The sequence below is a fragment of the Camelus bactrianus genome, chromosome X (assembly GCF_048773025.1).
Source record: "Camelus bactrianus isolate YW-2024 breed Bactrian camel chromosome X, ASM4877302v1, whole genome shotgun sequence".
NCBI classification, from domain to species: domain Eukaryota; kingdom Metazoa; phylum Chordata; class Mammalia; order Artiodactyla; family Camelidae; genus Camelus; species Camelus bactrianus.
This window is the reverse complement of record NC_133575.1, coordinates 93,192,026-93,215,342: the sequence shown is the minus strand read 5'-3', so window position 1 is coordinate 93,215,342 and position 23,317 is coordinate 93,192,026. Positions and strand designations below refer to the sequence as shown.

Genomic DNA, 23,317 nt, shown 5'->3' with positions numbered 1-23,317 from the left:
AAATCCATCTTGACTTCCTTTTCCACAGTGTCACCTCTTTCCTTCTCTAGTTTGCTTCCTTGTTCTCTTTCTTGTGTCAGCAGGAAGGAAATGAGGGCCACTTCCTCATAACTCATAATTTCATGTCTTTAATAAAAATAAACTGCTATAAAAGTAAGCATTTATTCCATTTTTTCATACTTTAGACACATGATTTCTTTGATTTCTTTGGAAATAAAGACAGGATGGAGACAGCTCAGACACTGGATATCTGAATACTCATTGAACACCTTCTATATGTTGGTACTGAAGCCATAGTTGTCAACATGGTCCCTGCCCTCCTGAGGCTTACAGCCCTGGAGAGTTTGCTGCTCTGGTACAGAGAAGTGATGCTAAAGGAAGTGGCAGGAAAAATTCAAGAGGTGATGGCACTGGGAACAGGTACCTCCAGGGCAGTGAAAAGGGGGTGGCTTGGGCATTCATGAGGCTACTGTGTCTTCAAAATAAAAAAATCACACCCCCTTGCCTAGCAGACATATACAAGGTAGTCCTGAGGCAGAAACTTAACACTGAAGATAAATTAAGATCTACCTTTCTATGGTATTCACAGACCTTACCTTTAATTCTGTAGGAGAAAGGTTAAGTAGAGGAGTTTTGTGGCCTTTTGTTGGTATGTAGAAGCTCTGTATGTATGTTATATACTTTTATGGGGGTGCCCAGAATTTTCTTTACTGTCTCTGGGATTGTTCTCTATACCATAAAAATTTAGTATTACCATTTATATCATTATTAAGGAAGGCAAGGTAGCAAAAATAGGCTGATACTTGGTGAATTCTTGGAAAGTATATACTGACAGCTACATAGGATTAGCCTTCAGAAATCTCACAGAGCTCATTCATTCACAAAATACTTATTAAGCTCATATGATGGAGATATGGGTAAATACATAATTGTTCATTGCTATTGTAATACATGATGTATTATCTATATTGCCAGACTTGAAGGTTATCCTCCCTATCTCTAGCTCTGACCACTCCCCTGATCTCAGATCCAGTTACCTAATGGGCATCTGCACCCAAAGACCCCAAGTATCTCAGGTTCCTCCTATCCTCCTGTTTGACAGAATGTTACCCACCTATTCACTCAGCACCGAGGATCATGTTTGATGCCATCCTCACTCCCCACAGCAAATCAATCACTGTATTCTGTCCAATTCATCTCCTTCCTCTCTATCCCTTCACTGCCCTAGTTCAGGCTGCCATCACTCAAGCATTCATTTATCCATTCATTATTTTTTGAGCACATACCATGTGCCATTCATGTTCTAGGTTCTGAAATTATATCAGTGAGCAAAATGGACAAAAATCCCTGCCTTCACAGACCTTACATTGAAGTGGAGAAAGTAAATAAAACAAGCAAAATACATATTGTTAGAAAGTGACAGGTGCTTAGGAGGAAAAATAAATCAGGGAAAAGGAGTATACGTTCATGGATGGGAGATGAAAGGGTGACATTTGAGTAAAGACTTAAGGAAAGGAGGTGAAGAACCAGAGGAAGAGATTCTGAAGGAGCAGACAGAAAGATAGGAAGAAAACCAAGCAAGTGTGCTGTCCTGGAAGCCAAGTGAAGAGAGTATTCTAAGGAGAGGTCAACTAAGACAAATGTTAATAGGTCACATAAGATCAGATCAGAGAAATTAACTTAGGTTAATTAACACAGAGGTTGCTGATGATCTTAAAACCAGTTTCAGCTTGAGTGCTAGGTGATAAACCTGATTGGAGTGAGCTCCTGAGAGGATAGGTACCCACTAGGATGGCTATAATTTTTTTTAATGGAAAAGAACAACCATTAGGGAGGATGCAGAAAAAATGAAACTCTCATACAGTGTTGGAGGGAATTTAAAATGGTGCAGCCACTGTGGAAAATACTCCAGCAGTTACTCAAAAGATTAGACAGGATTACCATATGATCCAGCAATTCCACTCCTAGCTATATACCTAAAATAACTGAAAACAGGTACTCAAACATAATTGCACACCAGTGCTTACAGCATTATTCACTATAGCCAAAAAGTGGATGCAACCCTAGTGTCTATCAACTGATAAGTGGATAAACAAAAGGCTATGTCCACACGGTGGAATATTATTCAGGCATTAAAAAGGAAGAAGTACTGATACATGCCACAACATGAAGGAACCCTGAAAAACTATGCTATGTGAAAGAAGCCAGACACAAATGGCCATATGATGTATGATTCCACTTACATGAAATGTCCAGAGTATGCAGAGCCATAGAAACAGGAAGTACATTAGTGGTTGCCTAAGGCTGAGGGGAGAAGGAAAAGGGTATGGCTGCTAGTGGGTACAGGTTTCTTTTGGGGGTAATGGAAGTGTTCTGGAATTATATAGCAGTGATGGCTGTACCACCTTGAGAACATACTAAAAACCACTGAATTGTACACTTTAAAGTGGTGATGTTTATGGTATGTGAGTTATATCTCAAAAAAAAGAGAAAAGAATGGGAGGAGAGTAATTGGAAACAGTAAATATAGACAAATCTTTCACAGTTTTGTTGCAAAGGAAGGAGGGAAAGGAGGAGTAGTTGGAAAGGGAACTGGGGTGAAGAGCAGGTTTTTAAGATGGGAGAAATGACCGCCTGTTTATGTGTTGATGGGAACAATCCAGGGAAAAGCAGGGACAGAAAGGGAGGAACTGCCAGAGCCAAGCTCTTGAATAGGTGACAGGGGTTAGAATCCATTGAAGGAACAGGACAAAGGCAGAGGATTCGAGTACAGTGCTGGTAGCTGGGATATGGTGGGTGAGTTACGGAAGTTCTGTGACTGTCAAAATTTTCTCGTTGACTAGGAAGCAAGGCCATCACTGAGAGGGAGAATGGAGGAGGGAGGGTTGAGACAGTCATACTAGGCCAACGGTCGGCAAACTGTGGACCAAGCCCGGCCACTGCCTATTTGTGTACAGCCTGCATGCTACAAATGGCTTTTGTATTTTCAGATGATTTCAAAAAATCTAAAGAATAATATTTTGTGACATATGAGAATTCTATAACATTCAAATTTTAGTCTACATAACTAAAATTTTATTGGAAGCTGGTCACACCCATTTGTTTTTGTACTGTCTAGCTACAACAGCAGAGTTGAATAGTTGTAAGAGACACCATATGTCGCCTGCAAAGCCTAAAATATTTGGTATAAGAAAAAGTTTGGTGGCCCCTGGTCTAGGCTCTTGCTACTCCAAGGGTGGATTCATGGGCCAGCAGCACGCACATCACCCAGGAAGTTGTCAGAGATGCAGAATCAGCATCTGTTGTCTAACAAGATTCCCAGGTGAGTCATGGGCCCATTTAAGCTTGAGAAGCACTGCTTTAGGAGAACGGGAGGGTGGCTGGGCTAAAGAAATGCAGGCTTGTGGGGCAGCACTGAGGACCCACTTGAAGTCAGTGCTTGTGAACCTGAAGTGAGGCCAGTTGGTTTCCCCACCCTCATTCAGCTGCCAGAGGCGCAGGTTGTCAGGCAGATGGAGAAATGGATTTACCAGGGTTACGGTTTCTCCAAGCAAGTACAGAAAAGGATAGGGTGTGAGAGTGATTTAAGCTTAAGTGAAGTACGGAGGGAAGAGGAGACACGGAGGGGTGGTGGAGAGAACAGGGAAAGAGCATGGGTTCAGTGGATGGATGGTCCCAGGGAAGTGGAAGAATTGTTAGTGCAGGAGTCCTAGAGGAAGTTGGCTGAAAAGACAGCAGAGAATGTGATAATGCCAAGGTCAAAGGTATGGCAAGGGAGCAGGGGCTGAGGTGCGGTGGGGGACAGGATTGCCTGAGGAGAGGAGGCCAAGGGGCCAGAAGTGTCTGCATGGATACTGAATGCACCAAGAACTGTGACTGGAGTAGTGTTCGAGATAGCAGCAGTGAGCCAGGAGCTAAATCTGCAAAGAATGGGAGGTACGGACTCGGGGACTGGGAGGCAATTGCAGCAAACAAGAATGTCATCATCATCACTGTTGTGGTGGTGCTGGGACCACAGCATCAGCCCCCGTGGATCTCCTCGTTTCTACTCTTGCCTCCACCTCCACCTGCTACCTGCATAGCTGCCCAAGTGATCCTTCTAAAATAATTATCTAATTCCCACTTACCCTTCAAAAGCTTTCAACGGCTCCCATATGCCTTTGGCAGTCACACTGAAGCTCCACTCTGAGGAACCCTCTTGGCTGGGCAGCAGCACTTTCGGGGTTCTTCAAACGAGAAGTGAAGTGCTCATGCCAAACAGTCAGGCCCTGAGGGGTCTACTCTTCTATTTTGTCTGTCTGGGTTTTTGAGTTTGTTCATTCATACATCAAATATTTATTGAGCACCTACTATGTGTGAGGCACTATTTTGGCTAAGGGAAGATGGTAGTGAACAGAACACACAATCCACAGCCTCACAGAACTCACATTCTAGGGAGGGAGTCAGGCCATAAAAAAAGAAAATGTACGTGATGGCAAAGAAGTTCCAGAGAACAATAAAGCAGAATCAGGGTAGGGAATACTAAGTGGAGCGCAGAGCCTGCAATTTTAGAGATAGGGTGGTCAGGGAAAGTTTCACTGAGAAGGTGGAATGTGAATAGAAACCTAAAGAGACTGATGGGGGAAGCTTCCAGGCAGAGGGAACAGCAAGTGCAAAGGCCCTGGGGTGAGAACGTAATTGGCGAGTGTGGAAGAAGCAGAGTGAGCTGAAGGAGAAAGCAGTTGGAGATGAGGTCTGAGTGGAAGGGTCTGATGGTGCTTGCCCCTTGTAGACCGTTGTAAGGACTTGGACTTTTAGTTGAGTGAAATGATGAGCCAGCCTCTGAGCAGAGGAGTGACTCAATCTGACAGGTTTTGGCAGGATCACTCTGACTGCTGTGGTGAGAAGAGAGGTAGGGGGCAGAGTCAGAAGGGAGAAGATTTTTGTTATGATCCAAGTGAGAGATGGTGGTGTCTTGAGCCAGGGTTGGGGATAGAGAGGAGTGTTTGGATTCTAGATATGTGTTGAAGAGAGAGCAGACAGGATTTGCTATCAGATTAGAATAGGGGTGTAAGAGAAAGAGAAGAGTCAAGGATGGGTTTCTCTATAAAATAGCTTTTAAAACAAAGAATAAAGAAATTACAAATTGTTGGCCTCCAGGATAAAGCTTGGACTCTGGGGCCTGTTGGGGGAAGCCCTGGAAACCTGCTCTCAGCTTCTACACCTTTGCAAATATAGCTCCCCCTTCCTGGAAAGCCACCCCTTCCCTGCCCCTTGTTATTCTTTCTTCAGCATTTCCCTCCAGCAGCTCCTTCTCTAAGGACCCTCCACTGCCTGGAAGCCGGGACGGGGAGAGGGGGTGGCATGCAGTGGGTAGTTCCTCTGTGCTCTCCCAGCATCCGTGCATCCATCCCCTCAGCACGTGGGCCACACTGTGCTGCAAAGGACAGTACAGTCCAGCCCACGACTGTGCCCGGTAAGGGCATTCAGCTTCTTGAATGAATGCATGTATCTATTCCAAATCCTTTCCTCTATCTCTAAATCCCTTTATTGTCTGCAGAAGGCTGTTGAGCCTCCTAATTTCCTGAGCTCCAAGCCATCTGCTGGGTACCACTTCCATTTTCCTTCTCTCCACCTCTCAAGTTCCCTCTCTTGGGCATAACACGCTACTTTCACCACAGGAAGGCAAGGATGGGGGTTATTCAAGCAAATATATGACTATCTGAAATGAAATGAAAATGAAAATATTCAGATGTTATCCAAAAGAAACAGTAGAAGGAGAAATCAGCAACTAATACAAATCACCTACAGGGGAAAAACAGCCTAAGGGGGAGGGAGAGAAGGTGGGGAGGAGAGACTGGGATAATAGACCTCTGTAAATGCTCCATCTAGAGTTTTGTCTGTAGACCCATATAAATGTATTTTTAACTCATATTGAAATATAACACCCACACAGAAAAGCGCACAAACCTGAAGTTTTCAGCTAGTTGAATTTTCACAAAGGGAACACACCCACAGGACCAGCACCAAGATCAGGCTAACAGAATAGACCAGGGTCCCCTGCGCCCAAGGATAACCACTATCCTGACTTCTACAGCGCAAATTAGTTTTACCCATTTTTGGTCTTTACGTAAATGGAATCATACAGTATGCATGATTCTGTGTCTGGCTTTCTTTTGTTCCACATTTGTGGATGTTTGTGAGATCCATTCATGCTGCCGTGGGTAGCTGCAGTGTGTTAATTTTCCTTGCTGTATAGGAGCGGATCCCAAACGTTTTAGCGTTATGACCCTTTTACACTTAAAAATCATCGAGGACTCCAAAGGGCCTTTGTTTGTGTGGATTATATCTATGATATTTGCTGTATTAGAAATTAAAACTGAGAAATATTTAAAACCCAAGAACACACAAGCAAGCACACATCTATTGCCTGTCAGAGCAATGAAGTCATGACAGATCATTTAAACACTTGGAAACTCCACGGTACACTCATGAGAGGGTGAGAGTGAAAGAAGCAGATGACTTCTTTGTATTATTACAAAAATAGTTTTGATCCTGCAGACCCTCCGAAAAGGTCTTGAGGATCCCTCAGAGTTCCCTGGATCACACTTTGAGAACTGGTTCTGTATAGTAGCCCTGGGTAAATATACCACAATTTATCTGTTCAGCTGGAGATAGATTAGGACAGTGTCCAATTTGGGGCTGTTAGAAATAATTCTGCTATAAGCAATTTAGTACATACCTTTTTTGTGTGGAGGGAGGTAATTTGGTTTATTTATTTATTTTTTTGATGGAGGTACTGGGGATTGAACCCAGGACATCATACGTGCTAAGCACATGCTCTACCACTGAGCTATTCCCTCCCCTCAGTACATACCATTTGATGCACTTGTGTTCACTTTTCTGTTGGAGAAACACCTAGGAGAGGAAATGTAGGGTTATATAGGATGTAAATGGAACCATGGAAAATATTTACATGACTAAAAAACAGAATTAAATTTACAGAAAAAAATTATCTCCTTTTGTCCTTCTCCTTCCTCCCCAATGCAGGAAACGACTGTTTTCCTTTTCAAGGCCAACTTCTCTTCTGATGCCCTTCATTCCGCCCCCACCATGTCCTCTGAGACCCCCATGCTATCTATTATATCTGGGTTTCCTTGCATGTTTAATTTCTCTCCTTCCCATGATCTGCCAGAAACGACCAACTCTTGAGCTCACCACCCTCTCTCACTACCCTTCTTTGTCTCCTTCCCTTCACACTCAAATGTCCTAAAAGCATCTCCTGTGTGCAAGCCCTGCCCCACCTCACCACCCACGCTTTCCTCTCTTTCCCCCTTCCTTGCCCCCCATCTATACTGCCCAACTTTCAAGGGCACCAAGGGGCACCTGATGTCATATCCTGGAGCCTCTTCACAGCCCTTGCCCTTTCTGACCCCTGTGGGGCCCAGCTCTGTGGAATTTCAGTTCCTGAAACCAGCCTCCCTGGCTCCAGCCAATCAGAATGTATAGCACATTGACTCTTGTGACTGGTAGCATGCTGTTCCTTCTAGCTGGAATGCCCTCCTCCCAGCTCCCCATGTCCTGATCCCACCTGTCTCAGTCAGCTAGAGCTGCCATAACAAAATACCACAGACTGCGTGGCTTAAACAACAGAAGTTTCTCATAGTTCTGGAGGCGAGAAGTCCGAGATCAAGGTATCAGCAGGTCTGCTTTCTGCTGAGGCCTCTCTCTTTGGCTCACAGATAGCCAGCCACCTTCCCGTCGTGTCGTCACATGGTCTCTCCGCATGTATGTGAGCACCCCTGGCGTCTCCTTGCGTGTCCTAATCTCTTCTGATTGAGGACACCAATCAGACTGGATTAGGGGCCACACCAGCAAGCCTTATTTTAACTTGGTTACCTCTGTAAAGGCCCTACCTCCAAATAAAGCACATTCTGACATACTAGGGATAGGGCTTCAACATACACATTTTGGGGGAACACAGTTCAGCCATAACGCCACCACTTGCCTTGTAAGGCTGACTTCAAATGCCACCTCCTCCCCTAAGCTGGCAATTGGCACCTCTTCAACCTTCTTGTAATAGTCTATTTGCACCTTTCTTATAGTTCCTAACACTAAGTGCCCTGTCACAACACAAGGGAATAAGTAACAATGGCTTCTGTACACTGAGCTTGATGGCTATTATCTGCTGGGTATATATTAACTCAAGCCTTGCTATGTGCTTAACATGCTTACCAATGACTCTGAATCCTCACCACAGCACGATGAGCTAAGTAATATTATTGATCCCCATTTTACATAAGAGGGAACTGTGGCACTGGCACAGTAAGTTACCTGTCCAAGGTCACGTAGTTAGTATATTGCACAGCTGTGTTCAAATCCAGGTCCTGGCTTCAGAGTCTCTGCTGTCACCACCACAGTCTGGTGCCTCTTCAGGTCAACAGATACTGAGGCCTACTATGTGGCAGGTTTGGTTCTTGGTGCTGGGGGTACAGAAGCAAACAAATCTGATCAAAAAAACCCCTGCCCTTGTGGAGCCCTGTAGTGATGGTACAGTTCTCTATTTTGTTGTGGTAGTTCCACAGTTACACATGTGACAAAACTGTATAGAACCCCACACACACACACGTACAAGTGAGTGCATGTGTAACTGGTGAAATCTCAGTAAGCTCTTCGGATTGTTCCAATGTCAATTTCCTGGTCTTGATACTGCACAATAGTTATGCAAGACATTAACACCCGGAAGGCTGCGTGAAGGGAGCACAGGACTTCTTTGTGCATTTCTTTCTGACTTTTTGTGAATCTATGATTATCTCAAGCATTGAGGTTAATTCCAGTGGGAAGTTAGACAATAAACAAATAAATGATGGTTGTGTTAGGAGGTGATAAGTGTTATTGAGAAAAACAAAACAGGGAAGGGGGGTACAGAGTGTTCAGGGGGTGGTCTCTCTAAAATGGCTACATATGAGCCTTGACTTGCAGGAGGTGAGGAAACCAGCCATGGGACACCCAGGGGAATGGAGTCCCAGGCAGACAACACCTAGTACCAAGGCTGTGAAGAGAAATGTGTCTGGTGTGTTTAAGGAAGAGCAAGGAGGTCAGTGTGCCTTCAGCACAGTGAGTGAAAGGGAGAGTCAGAGAAGTAATGGGATCCTACAGAGTAGGGCTTTAAAAAGCCACTGTGAATACTTTAACTTGTATTAGGTGAGGGATGGGGAGCCATTGGTGGGTGCTGAGCAGAAGAGTGACATGATCTGACTTGGGCCTTGAAAGGAGCACTCTGGCTGCAGGAGGGAAGCCAGAGCAGAAGCAGGGAGACTAGCAAGGAGCATTTAAATAATCTAGGTGAGAGAGGGTGGCTTGGACCAGGATAGAGGTGGTAAGTCCTCAGATTCGGATAAATTTCAAAGTTAAGCTGATCAGATCTAGTGACAAACTGGATGTGGGATGTGACAGAAAAGAGAAGAGTGGAAGATAAATTTGGGCCTGAGCAACAGGAAGAATGGAGGCGCCATTTGCTGAGATGGGGAGTGACCCAGTTGGGGGTGAAAAGCTCAGGAGTTCTGTTTGGGACATATTAAGTTTAAGACATCTATTAGACATCCAGGTGGAGACATCGAGAAAGTAGTAGAAGTTCAAGGAGATGTCTAGACCAGAGATGTACATTTGGGTGTCATCCACCAAGAAGAGTATTTAAAGCCATGATATTGGATGAGGTCACCAAAGGAGTGAGTGTATATAGAAAAGAGAAGGGGTCCAAATCTGAACCTCAGGGCTCTCCAATGTTAAAAAGTAAGTGAGGTAAGGAAGAATCAGCAAAAGAAACTCAGAAGGGGTGACATGCAAAGTAGAAGGAAAACCAGTAAGAACAACAATAGGTGCCCTTTAAAGCTATAAGCATTAAAAGGATGATTTATATAAGCTCTTAACAGTATCAGTCACACACTAAACCTGAGAAAATGGTAGCTATAATGATGATGATGATAATTTATCTACTAAAGGGTTATTTGCTGCTTCTTCTTGCTCTTAAATAAGTAATAAAAATCCAAGTTAAGAAGCCTGAGGTCTCAGTCAAATTAAATGTAAAATTATTTGGATGAAGGTCTGAATCTAAAAACTAGATGGGCTTAAAATAACTAAACTTCTGCTGTTAAAAAAACAGTAATTATTAACTTGGGCTCAAGCTTCGTATGACATCTGTATTCCTTCTCTAGATCTAAGGTACCAGCATCTAGCTGCCCAAGGCAGAGACCTGGGACCAAGTCCTGTTAATTTGATGTCACAATCATTTCTTGATCTTATTTCTTCTTATTCAACATTATGGGGATTACCTTACTTTGGGCCACCATCACTTCTTGTCCAGACTATTTCCAAAGCATCCTACCTAGTTTGTTTGTTCTACCATCTGTCACTATACCCCAACCCAGGGATTCATTTTTGTGCCGAGGAACTCTTTGGCAGTGATGTTTATGGACTTATTTTCAGAATGTTTTTAAATGCATAAAACAAAGTACACATGATTACAAAGAAAACCAGTCACACTATCACTCACCAGTCAACGCTATTAATGTATTTACTAAAAGAAACGTGTGCTACAGCAACATGTTGGATTAACACAGTTCTACCTGTGGGTCTAACAGCTACTGCAATTTCAAAGAAGCGATGAGTGTAAAAATGACATTTCGAGACACTTGCATCAACTGCAATGTGATACGAAAGCATCTTTGATTTCTATTGGTGATCAAGTTACAGGTACTGCGAATGTCACTGTAGCCTGTTGGCTACATTTGTAAAGAATGCTCTACATTTCAGTCAGTTTGATGAAATGAAGTTGTGATTTTTTCCCCATACAAGTTCATGTACCCTGTGAATTCTATACACAGACCCTTGTGGACCTCAGGTTAAAAACTCTTCCCTTACTCTATTGGTGCAAAAATGCTTGAAGTGACTGCAAAGATACATAGAGGCCTTTGGTTTTAAACGGGGAGAAGAAAAATATGAAAACGGGGAACATTAACATTCAAAATGTATGCCATTAATTCCTGTATACTTCGCCAAAGGGGGGGTACAAAGTCGCTCTGGGTTTCCCAGCAGCCAAAGGAAACGGTTCTGTCCAGAAATTTTTCAGTTTAAAACATTTATTGGCAACCTCTCGCCGAACACTACAGTCCTTTCCCGTCCCGCACCGCCCAGCCAGGTCGAAACTAGGGCAGAGGAACAGCTGGGCCACGACCCACGAGCCCACCCTAGCGGGGGGCTCCCAACCTCCGCTCCTCGGCGCGCTCTTTCCCCAGCGCAGCACTGAAGTCCCTTGGGCGCGGACGTGACGTCTCCCCCGCCCTCCCTTAGAGATAGCCCCGCCCACTCCGCTCCTTCCGCCTTTGGAAGGGCTTCGGCTTTGGTATTTACCACGGACTGGCTGCCTCACCCATGACACAGGGTGCCCCGGGCACACTAACGGGCTCCTGAGGAACCCACTTACGGAAGTGAAACGAAGCGAACTCCATTTCGCACGAACGAACGCTGTTTCCCACGGCCCCACGGGAGCGCGCTCAGAGAGAGGCCGCCAGGGGGCGATGGTCGGCGCATAGCGTCACCTCTCCAAGCCCCGCCTCCAACGGCGCCTTCTAAACACGTCCTTCCGGCGGTTTCTTCCTCTCTTCTCTTCTCCGCCATCGTATGTGGGCTTGAGTTTGGTCCTCGCCATGGTAAGTCCATCCGTTACCATCCGCTCCGGGGTAGCTTCACGAGACCTGAGGTCTCCGCGAGCTCGCCCGACGCCGCGGGCTGCGTCGAGTTGCAGGTCCCTTTTTAAGGCTTTTCCCAGGGGAGATCGAGTTTGTCTACCGCTCCGGTCCGCGGGCCTGGCGGGAAACGAGCGGGCACCTGGGGAGGAGCGGACTGCTCTGGCGCGCCGAGGTCCGAGGGGGCGCTCCTCTGCTCCAGGCTGCTACTCAGGCGGGCAGGGATTTCCGTTTCTCTCGGAGCGAACTGTGTTCCTGGGGCAAAGATAGAGATCGAGGGGGCATCCCAGAGGTCGTGGCTCGCGACACGCTGGATGTTCTGAGCATTGAGAACGGAATGTGGGTTGCGTTTTTCGAACACTTTTCACTTGGGGACAAGGAGTATGCCACGTTACGAGATTACCAGACTTTAGCTCTTTGTTAAGGGATTTGAGCGTCACCTTGGAAGCGCCTGGAACGAGGGGTGCTGTGATGTAAATCTATATGCCATCCTGGCGTTCTTTGTAAAATACCAGATACGGAGTTACTGCGTTTTTCCTGTGATCGTTCCCTGAAAAAACTGTCTTAAGCTTGTAGGTATGGAGAGGATCGGTATCTGGTATTTTATGGTTTTATTAGTTAACAAAATTTTACAGCTACTGCGTGAGCTGGGAGAGAGGGGTGCAGTCTTTTCCTTCTTTGTAATGGCCCCTATTACGCCAAGAGTATGTCGGGCCTCATTGGCCATTTCTCCGGACCCTCGTGCAAACTGGGCAGGGAAGGGGTTGGGATTGGGCTTAGATGACCCAAGTTCATCATGAAAGCCAAAAAAAAAAGGAACGGGAAATGGAGAAAGTCATCCTTGGAAGAGTGATGTTTTAAATAGTTAGAATTAATACAAAAATGGTCAATAGGTTAGAGCAGATCTACCGAATGTCAAGAATTTTGTGTAAATCTTACTGTCGCAATGACCTTTGAAAGTAGGTACCCTGGTTTTACAAAATAGTGCAGAGGCTCAGTGACTTGCAAGTGATCGTTAAAGGCCTCATGCTCTAGTCCTAGCCGTCTCTGGTGTGGTCCTCTGAGTCCTAGAGTGACAACAGGGAAGACTGGAAGGCGCCCTAGCCTTGGAACAGAGAGGACCTGGGTTCCCAGCTCTGCACATTAACATTCTGCTTTGGGGCAGATTACCTACCGTCCTCAATACTGATTTTTATTTGAACACTGGGAATTACGGTATCCGCATGTTGAGAAGTGAGGAACAAAGCAAAGGGCGTGATAGGTTTAGCATCAAGAGTTATTTCTGGTATATGTTAAGCATTCAAATGGTGGATTTAGGGAGTTCTGACTGAATCATTTGAGCAAGCTCTGGTATTGTCGTTAAATTGATTGCATTTCCTTCCCAGTCTTCTCACAAGACTTTCAGGATCAAGCGATTCCTGGCCAAGAAACAAAAGCAGAATCGTCCCATTCCCCAATGGATTCGAATGAAAACTGGTAATAAAATCAGGTAAGAGGACACACACACCCCACACTTGTTTTTTGTTATACTTAGGGTTGCTTTCTGGACATAAATACGCAATTGAAAGTTATATACAGTTTAATTGATCCTGTACCACCATTCTGAATTTTTTTTTTTTTTATGTGTTTCCTCTGGGCTTCTGGACAGCACCCAGGCCATAGCTGGGCTTAGAGGCAGACATTCCAGCATTTGTTAATTTCCTGGTGTCTTCAGTCTGAGACAACATAAGGTGGAAGATTGTGTGTCATTACACATCCTAGTAGAAAAGGCAATGAAATGTTTATCTTTTCTAAAGACTGGAAGATTGCCTTCTACTGCAGAAGTAATTAAATTGATGGTAAATTGCTACAAAGGACCTCCAAGGTCATCTAGGCTAACTTCAGGCAAAGCTAGATCTAATACTCAGGTCTTCTCCTTGCCTTTCGGCTCTTTGGGGAATGGGTGGGCCTTGACAGATCTTGAAGGGAAGGAAAATAAAGCATCAGAAAAGTCAGTGATAACTTCCCCAAGGGCTCAGGAGTTTGGTTTGTTTAAAATGAAATATTAGATTTTCTCGCTCCCCCAAATAATTGAGCCCTGAAGACCACAAAAGAGGAAGCAGATATTACCAGAATACTTATTTTCAAAGCATTTTTAAGCTGACACTGTAGGGTGGTCCTAGCTGGTGAGTCCTTGCCCAGGTAAGAAGCTCAGGAGTAAGATGAGATCTTGAAGCTAGTATAGAACACTGACTTGGTTGTATGGCAAATAGAAGTGGGATTAGTTTGCTGATAATGAAGACTAAGATGGGAATTGTCAGGGCTAAAATTGAGGGCCAATTGTCTGAATTCATTTAGCCAATTAGATGTGAAAATCACTGCCCATTGTAGCCTTAAAGGCCAATTAATTGAAACCTTATCATGTCCTTATTCAGTGATGGTGGTGCCTAGCTCAGTAAAGAGTACCTGCAGTTATCAGATTATTAGTCTCTTGCTCTGCGGTCTAGAGTTTGGAAGTTACTACATTTAAGATTATATACTCTGGGCACAGAAGATTTGCTCAAATGGTTTTTCTATTGCCTCAGCTATCTTCTAACTTTAAAATGTATTGAAAGCAGGTTGCAATTACAGTGCTTCGTTTTGTGGAAGTACTGACATTATCCTGCTGAAAGAAAATCTGTGTTGGTCATTTTTGATTTTGCCTTTATCGGGGTAAAATCATGACAGATTGACATGGACAATTTTGAGATGGCCTTAGCTCTGCAAATCACTTGCTTTGGTATTGAAATAACTGGCAGTGTTAATCTATTATAAAAATTATATAGGAGCTTTTATATATGTGTGTGACCCATTATGTAGAAATGACTTTTTGCTGTAGTTTAGAAAGAGGGGTTAAATGCATATGTCTCTGTCTGGGTCTGCCCAGGTCTGTGAGTGAGTGTACACTTGGGGAGGGGAGAGAGCTTCTCCACTACTCATGTCCCAATAAAGAACCAGTGTGTTTTTTCCTAGCCTGGAATCATTTTGAGAGGTAAACATTTGATTTGAAGAATATGGAATCGAGTATATGTATGTATATGCATGACTGGGATATTGTGCTGTATACCAGAAATTGATGCATTGTAACTGACTACTTCAATTAAAAATTTTTTTTGAGTAGTTCTTTAGCACATCTAGCAAATAATTTTTTACACTCCAGAAAGCTTCAAACTTGTTAAAGGAAGGAAAAACGGGACCTTTTGCCTTTCAAAGATGTTATGATACTTTTAAGGCAAAAGTTTGTGGTGAATAAGAGCAGCTAAATTGAGGTCAGGACTGCCTTTGTAACTTGCAGTTTCCTTCTGTGTAGGTACAACTCCAAGAGAAGACATTGGAGAAGAACCAAGCTGGGTCTATAAGGAGCCGCACATGAGGTGGTGCACATATTTATGCTGTGTCAAGTTCTTCTGCATCTTACCATATCACTCTGAAGATAGTGCTGTTGCATGAACAGCTGGATATGTTTGGGAATATGGAGTTTCTCTTTGTGGCCATGTCTGTGGTCTGTTGCTTTTGCTCAGTAATAAATATGTGAGACCTTTTGTTGAAACTCTGTTGTATTCTGGTCTGTGAGGACATACTGAATCCCCCCTCCTGTCAGATCTAACACAGACTGTCCAGTGATAGCAATGTTCTCTTGCTGCCAAGTACTTAGAAGTATGGCTAGTGTGAGTAAGAAACTGGGTTTCTTTCTTAATTTACTTATTTGTAATTAAACAGCTCCCTGTGACTAGCAGCTCTTAAAGCTTCTGTTATGGGAAGTGCACATATATCATCCCCATACCTGAGGGTAGCACATTCTTAAGAGGCATCTTTTTTAAATGGTTGAGAGAAATCAAGGATATTTTGACATTTAATAAATTCAGATTTGTGCCAGGCACTATTCCTAGCTACTTGGGATTAGTTGATGGATAGGCAAGTGTGTGGTATGTTTGGCTAGTAATAGACCAATACAGACGCCGTAGCTCATGAATGTCTGGGAGAGGTGGCAGGGAGCCACAGTGCCCTAGCAGCCCGTGGAATTAGGATGGAGCTGCAGCAGGGGAATGGGGGGCGAGTCTGGTGCTAACTGCCTCCCAGGTTCATAGGGAGCCTGCACTGAAAAAGCAAGTGGCAGATGTCAGGTGCCGTGCAGAGTGTGCCAGTGGATCTTGGGAATACATTTCAACTTCCTTTGCGAGTCCCTAGATTTCAAATGTTTTTTCTCATTGCATCAGTGATTCATATTCAAAGACAGCTGCCACTGAATAGCAGTTGGTAAATGTTAACTTACTAAAAAGGTTATTCAAGTCCAAGGCAGGCAGACTGGATACAATTGACAGTCATGTGACAAGTTTCTTAACCATTTTGGAGTATTAGAAATGCCCCAGCTTCACTATTCAGAATAGGTTGGGGAATCCTCACTGGGCTGAGGGAGGTTATGACAAGGCCAAGGTCACACTAATGGCAGAGGGCGCTTTCTCTACAAACCTTCAATAAAGAAGATTAGAATTGAAAGGGAAAAGGACATGGACACCAGGGTTGGTTGGCCTTGTAATAGGGAATTCTTTTGAGCCTAGGGGTTGGACATAGGTTCTGGTTCCAGTGGCCCCTCACTGCTTTGTACAAGTGCAGGTATTTGTTTCCTCATCTTTGGACTAGATCTGTGCTTCCTGGAGGGAAGAATGGGAACTTAGACATTTAGGACAGGTGCAGCATAAGATGCCAGCTTTTAAAAGACAGTCAACTCTGAGGTGGTCCTGCTGAGAAGCAGGCTGCAGCAGAGTGGTGGGCAAGAGTTGGCAGTCAGGAGTGCCAGGACTGCATCGTCTGCATTCAAGTCCTGCTCTTCACCATTCACCAGCTGTAAGCCTCAGTGTTCTCATCTGCAACATAGGGCCAATAGGACCTCCCTTAGAGTGCTGAGAGGATGAAGTTAATACACTGAAGCAGTTGGTTTAGTACCTAACTGTAGGGAAAGAAGGATGAGGAAGTGAGCAGGATTAAAAGCTTTGATGTGGGCCCCTCCCCAGCAGAAGTGTTACATGCTGGATAAAAGACTGACCGAAAATAGTAGGGGCTGGGGCAGGTTGTCGTGGGGGAAATCAGGCAGAGTTGGCGTGGAGTTGGTGCTCAGTGTCAGCCACTACATAGATGCCTGTTCCCTTCCAATTGCAGGATTCGAATTTGGAGCAGAGTAACCCTTGAGGTCTTGGACAGAAAGGAGGCAGGATGACTTGAGAGTTAAAATCCTGGGCCTTACACAGGTCTGAGTTGAGCCTGAATCCCAGATCTGTCACTGAACCAGCTGTGGAAACTTGGTCTCAAGAGACCCAGATTCACACCTGACTACTTCAGGTTTGTAAGGATTGAATGATAATGTCTGTAAAGGATCAATTCTACCAGATAATTCTCCCATTTTACAGATGAAAAAAAGTTAAACAATTCTCAAACAAAAATATAAAATTTTTAAAAAGAAAAACAATTCTCATTCCTGCTAATAGTAGTTGATAGTTTGAGTGCTTAATGTGTCGGGTAGCTGCTGTCAGCAGGAACAGGTGAGAACCAGATTGAACAAGGAGTAGATTTTCTAAGTTCTTGGAATGAACAGGGTGAAATATTAGCCATTTACACTTCCCTGAGGGTGTTTTAGCCCAGAGAAGCAAACACAAAGCCCCTGCTTATGTAAAGCTCTGGGTATTTTGGGATCCAGAGGCAAGTATGACCTGCAAAGGTGTTGCAGTCAAGAGCACATGCCGGGCATACGTGCCTGTACGCATCATATATGCCCGGCTGGGAACAGAGGGAGGGAAGGTGGCAGACCCTCCTCAGAGAAAACTAATCAACTCAGTAAATAGTCTGGCACAGTCACTCTTCATCAGGAACGACTTTGGCCCCTAGGGGACATCTGGCAATATCTGGAGACATCTTTGGTTGCAACAACTCAGGAGAGGGGAGGCAGTTAGAGGATAGAGGCCAAGGATGCTGCTAAATATCCTTACCAGGCACAGTACAACCCTCTACGACAAGGAATTATCCAGCCCAAAGTGTCAGTAGTGCCTGGGTTGGGAAACCATGGTTTAATAGCACTGCAGCCAGCTAGAGTGAGCTTTTTGGAGACAGATCTGTTGGGCACATCCCTCCCCCTTCCTTCACTTCACACTGCTCTTGGGATAAATCTCACTCCTTAACATGGCCCAGAAGGCGCACGGGGTGATTCTGACCCCTTCTTCACTCACTAGGCTGGATCCAGCCACACTGGTCTCTGTCCCTCAAAGCATCAAGCTCCACCTGGCCTCAGCTATTCCCACATCCTATTCCCTCAGCCTGGAATGTACTCCCCCTCCCCTGGTGAACTCCCATTCATCCTTCAGGTCTCAAGCTGCTTTGCGCCTCCACAGGAAGAGCTTCCCTGACAGCCCCTCTCCCTTCCACCTAGTTAGCTCCTTCTGCTCAGTACCTCTTAACTCACCCTGTAGGTTTCCTTTCCAGTTGTAACTGCGAAGGTCTGTGTGTGGTTGTTAGTGAATTGACATAGGCCTCTCTCACTAGGCTGAACTCTATGAGGATAGGGTCTGTCTTGCTCATTGCTGACTGCTCTCACCTACCAGCATCTGGCATAATGGGAGGTGCCCAATAAATATATTTGTCCTGTGAGTGAGGAAAGGAGGTGCTCAATAAGTTTGTTGAATGAATGAATGGGGAGAGGGACATACAAGGGAGCAGGAGCAGGACAAAATGTGTGCCTTCACAGGTGTATACAAAGAGTGAAGGAGAAATGACTTGCCTGGGGAGTCAGGGAAAGCCTCACCCAGGTTCACAAGGAGGCAAATTGTGTGTGTGTGTGTGTGTGTGCACACACGCACACGCGTGGTAGGTAGGTAGCTGGGGTTTAAGGCCCTTGGGAAAGGATCTGGAGAATTGGGGAGATCATGAGAGCTCGGGCATACGCGAGTTGGGAATGGCACTGTTCTCACCCCTCACCCTCAGTAGGAGCCCCTCATGCACCACACTGGTGGGCCTGCACCTGCACTTGAACTGTGGTCACTGATGAGGCCCACCTGGGGCTGCTGGTGACCCAGGAACAGTCAGACAGGACTTGTGTCTCAGCCTGACTTTAAATGGAACTGTGTTCTCTTGGTCAATTTGAACAATTTAGATTCCAGCAGGGCTGATGATACAAATGTTTTGGAAATGTTTCATGAAGACAAAGATGCCTATAATAGCAGCAGTGAGGGAAATGACAGAAAAACACCCCAAAGCAGTAAACACTGGGAACATAGGCCAGGCCAGAGGCATTTTCTAGAAGAAGCAAAGACAGAGAGAAAGTTAAAAAGTTAACAATTCTCTCCCCTCAAAATAAATAAATAAATAAAATAAAAACAAAACAAAACAAAAAACCCCAAAACTCCCCACTATGATCAATACCGGAATTATAGGCTATTTTTAAAAATGCTATTGAAATATATATACAGAAAAGTGCACTTACCATGAGTGTACAGCTTGATGAATTTTCACAGGGTAAATCCAGTTGAGTCACCACCGTCCAGATTGGGAAACATGATCAGCATCTCAGAAGTTCCTTCTTGAGCCCCCTTCACTCCCATCACCATCACCCCCAAGTATAACCACTGTCCTGACATCTAACAGCATAGATAACTCTTGCTTGGTTTTGCATTTTATGTACATGGAATACTAAACTTTGTACTTTTGTGTCTTCTTTTGCTCACCCACCATCACATGAGAGTAAGTTGTTGCAGACAGTTTTTGATGATTTGTTTTCATTGCTGTATATTGTTCCTGTGTGTGAATCGACAATTTACTTCCCCTTTCTCCTGTCGATAGGGATTTGGGTCGTTTCTAGTTTGGGGTCTTTACGAATAGTGCTGCTAGGAACATCTTTGTACATGTCTTCTGTCTAACATCATATGTATGCAGCTCATTACAGGTGATTTAGTTTTTATTTTTATATTTCTCTGGATGTATAGACAAAAATATTTTTATCATGAGAAGAAAGCTAATTAGGATTTCTACGTGAGCATGTGTTTATAATCAGAAATTTTTTCTTGTACAGAACAGGAAAATTAAACTTAACTGTCAGGATTAGAACAGAGCCACTCACATGTGGTGGTGGTGTTTTTTAAGCAGGGAATTTAAGACAAGCCTTCAAAGATGTCTCATGGAACCCAAGGGCAGGGGACAGCCAAGCTTCAAGAAAAACCAGAACCAGGGCCTGGAAAGCCATTAAGAAGCCAGGCAGACAGGCTGCTCTCCCTCTGGGGCCTTTCTTTCAGCTTCTCCCTGAATGTCCGCTTTACTCTTATCCCTCTTGGCAGAACTGCTTCCTTATCTTCTCTCAGCACAAGGCCAAACATGGCATCCTCTCCATCCCAGAGAGAAATGGGATGAGTCACTGAACCTCAACACCAAGATCATGAGAAGGGGAGCCTGACTGGCGAAGTCAAGAGTCAGTCAACTGTGGCTGAGAGGGCAGGGTCCTGTATAAGCATGACTGCCCTGGGGGTGGGCTCGTGCCCAGAGAGAGCAGTATGGACTGAGCAGACATCCCCAAGAGCATCTACTCCAAAGGAGCTCTGAGCTGGGAACAAGAGACCTGCGTGCTAGTCCTGCTGTTGCCTTAAGAAACCCCTTACTCCTCTGGGCCTTTGACCTCTTCTGTTTACTTCTCTTCAGCCAGTGCTTCCTACAGTCCTTTATGTTGATTTCTGTTTAAGTTTGCTTCTCTGTGGGTATTTTTAGAGGCTTCCAAGAATACTGAGACATGGGAAAGATATGTCAAGTAAACAAGAGAATCCTAAAACAAATTAGATAAGCCTCTGAGCTGTGGGATTTGAAAAGGACATACCCTTTCGACCTGAGACCAAATTCTTCGGTTTGGGCTGCAAGGTCAGTTAGGAGTCAAGCTAGAATCAAATGTTACCTCTCTCCAGAGACTCAAGGATGAGTCCCATGTTCTTATCTGGAGCTGCTTGTTCTGGAGGAAGCCCTTGTGACTGACTTTCACACTACGGCCTGCCACCTGTCTTAGTGTTCTCTGAGACACTTATTTTGATGGATTCCAAGCAGCACAGGAGAGAGGTAACTTTTTCTATTGTTCTCAATTCATTATTGTGGTTGTAAGCAAAAACATTAAAAAATAAAGTAACCATAGGGTAAACTGAAAGCAGGGTATATGAGAACTCTCTGCAATATTCTTGCAACTTTTCTGTAAATCTAAAACTATTTGAAAATAGAACATTTATTTTAAAATAAAATAACCAATCAAACACCTAAGTCTAGGGGTTAAACTGATTAAGCATGCATTTTAAAGTGTGGCGCTCAAGGAGGCGTGTCCATGGGAGAGTGAGTCCCTGGTATGTTTATAAATCGCCAAAAGCTGCTCTGCTCCACAAGCGATATCTACATCATAAACACCTACCTTAAGGCTATATACACGGGTTGGTTCCCCATTGGTTGACAGAGAAAGTGTACTATTTGTTTGCTGTTTGTTCATAGCACAACCCTCCATGTAGACACTGGTTAATTGCATGGAGGCAGCAGAGTGACAGGGAAAACTCACACAGCTTTGGAGCTGGGCAGGCCTGGGTTTACATCACATGCCTTTCACTTACCAGCTGAATGATATTAGGGGAGTTACTTAAGCTCTCTGGGCATATGTAAAACAGGAGTTAATAATACTGTTCTACAGACTTGCTGTGGCAATTAAATGAGATGTCCAAAGTGCCTGGTCTATTGCCAGGACTTAGTAAATGGTGGCTGTCATCTTTGAGAGTTCCTGGTGTAAACCTGTAACCAATATTTTTTTTCTTCTTTCTTTTTCCTTCTTCCCTTCCTTCCACTCTTTCTTCCTTCCCTGTTTCTGTCCTCCCTCCCTCTCTTCCTTTCTTCCTTCTTTCTTTTTTGACCAGACTGGGGAGGGGATGGACGGTTTCTATTTTGGCAGGTAGTTACCAGAAAGCTGACGCTGGTGTAGATATTCAGGTGCAAACTGAAAGTGAATGGATAACAAATAAACTGTTCTAAGACTCCCTGACTTATGGAGGAAGTAGAAGTCTGGAGCCCGCTGCTGTTCTTAGGAAACAGTAAAAAGTCCCAAGAAGATGAGGATGTTCATCTCCAAATAGGAACAGTACAGAATAACATTCATTCATTTAACAACTACTTACAGAACATCTACACATGCCAAACAGTGTGCCGGCTGCTGGGGTCAAGTGGTGAACAGACTAGGTGTGGACGCTGCCCTGAGGGATCTCACAGTCTAGTCCAGTGGCCACACACACCCCTGCAAGTTTCTAGATTTAATACTTATGTGCAACACATACTTATATTTTTATAATAAATTCATTAAAAAATGGATTTCATGGGGGGAGGGTATAGCTCAAGTGGTAGAGCACATGCTTAGCATGCATGAGGTCCTGGGTTCAATCCCCAGGACCTCTGTTAAAAAAATAAGTAAGTAAAGTTAACTACCTCTCCTCACCAAAAAAAAAAAAAAAAAAAAATGGATTTCATGACCCACTAACAGGTTGCATTTGCAGTTTGAAAAACACTCATCTAGACAAGGAGATAGACACAGACAATTAATTATCATACAGTGTTGTAAGTGCAAGGATAGAGAAGTATTCCTAGGGGTCAAGGTAAGTATTCTGAACTCACATATTTAAGTAAAAAAGGTCTCGTTAAGGCAAAGCTGTATATGTCCCTGGTGTGAGATACACTTTATATGTTTAAATGACCAAAGTGACATTCATATGTTTGTCATATGCATACACATATGTTTAGCATGCAATTTTGGGGATCCCAGGATGCAACATTTTACACAAACAAAACTTTGTGCTTTAAAAGAAACCTTTTCACTGACATTTTGAAGAAGGCTAAAGACGGTATCTTTTTCCATTATCTTTTGCTGGGTAACAAACTATCCCCAAACTTAGTGGCCTAAAACAAGCATTTTGTTTCTGTCATCACTCTGTGGGGTGGGATCTTGGGCAGGCCTTGGGGGGCGTGGCAAGGGCTGAGGGATCAGCTTCTGAAATGGCTTCTCCCCCCCATGTGCCTGGTGCTCCTTGGCCTTTCTCTCCCCACTGGGCATCTCAGCCTCCAGGCCCTTCTTTGTGGCTTGGGCTGCTCACAGTGGGCGATCTCAAGGTAGTCGACTGCTTAGGTGGCAGCTAGTTTGACTGAGTGTTCCAAGAGACAGGAACCAGAAGCTGCTGCCAGTCTCCTGAATCCCCGCCCACAACTGGCAGGAGGACCAGCTTCATGGGCATGTGACCTGTGTCATCACAAGGGACCCTGCACTTAGTTTGATGCCCTGCTTTGATCTTGAAATTCTTAATACATTTTTTTTTCTCTTAATACATTTTTAGAAGGGATCCTGCATTTTCCATTTAGGCCCTGTCCAGTTTATCTCTTTTGATTATTTTATTGGTCTAAGCAGTTACAGAACCCACCTGGACTCAAGGGAAGGGGATATGGACCCCGCCTGTCATTGGGAAGAGTATCAAAGAGCTCACGGGCATTTTTAACCAGTCACAGCATGGAGTACTGGAACCAAGAAATCTGAGGCCTCGTCC

General features: G+C 44.3%; 1 protein-coding gene and 1 non-coding gene across 2 annotated transcripts; both read left to right on the top strand.

The window, feature by feature from the left end:
• The first annotated feature begins 11,548 nt into the window (after positions 1-11,548).
• Positions 11,549-15,291, top strand: RPL39 (ribosomal protein L39). Its single transcript, XM_010947393.3, has 3 exons — positions 11,549-11,687; positions 13,109-13,212; positions 15,052-15,291. Exons 1-3 carry the CDS (start codon positions 11,685-11,687, stop codon positions 15,098-15,100), a joined length of 156 nt encoding a protein of 51 aa, XP_010945695.1. The 5' UTR covers positions 11,549-11,684; the 3' UTR covers positions 15,101-15,291.
• Positions 14,314-14,445, top strand: LOC123614657 (small nucleolar RNA SNORA69). The gene has a single exon (XR_006722107.2). It is a non-coding gene; the product is annotated as a small nucleolar RNA SNORA69 (small nucleolar RNA).
• Positions 15,292-23,317: the final 8,026 nt, after the last annotated feature.

Bases quoted from the DNA above. Each gene is read 5' to 3' on its own strand.
- RPL39 (XM_010947393.3), top strand. The intron at 13,213-15,051 runs GTAAGAGGACAC...CCTTCTGTGTAG, and splicing joins AAAACTGGTAATAAAATCAG to GTACAACTCCAAGAGAAGAC.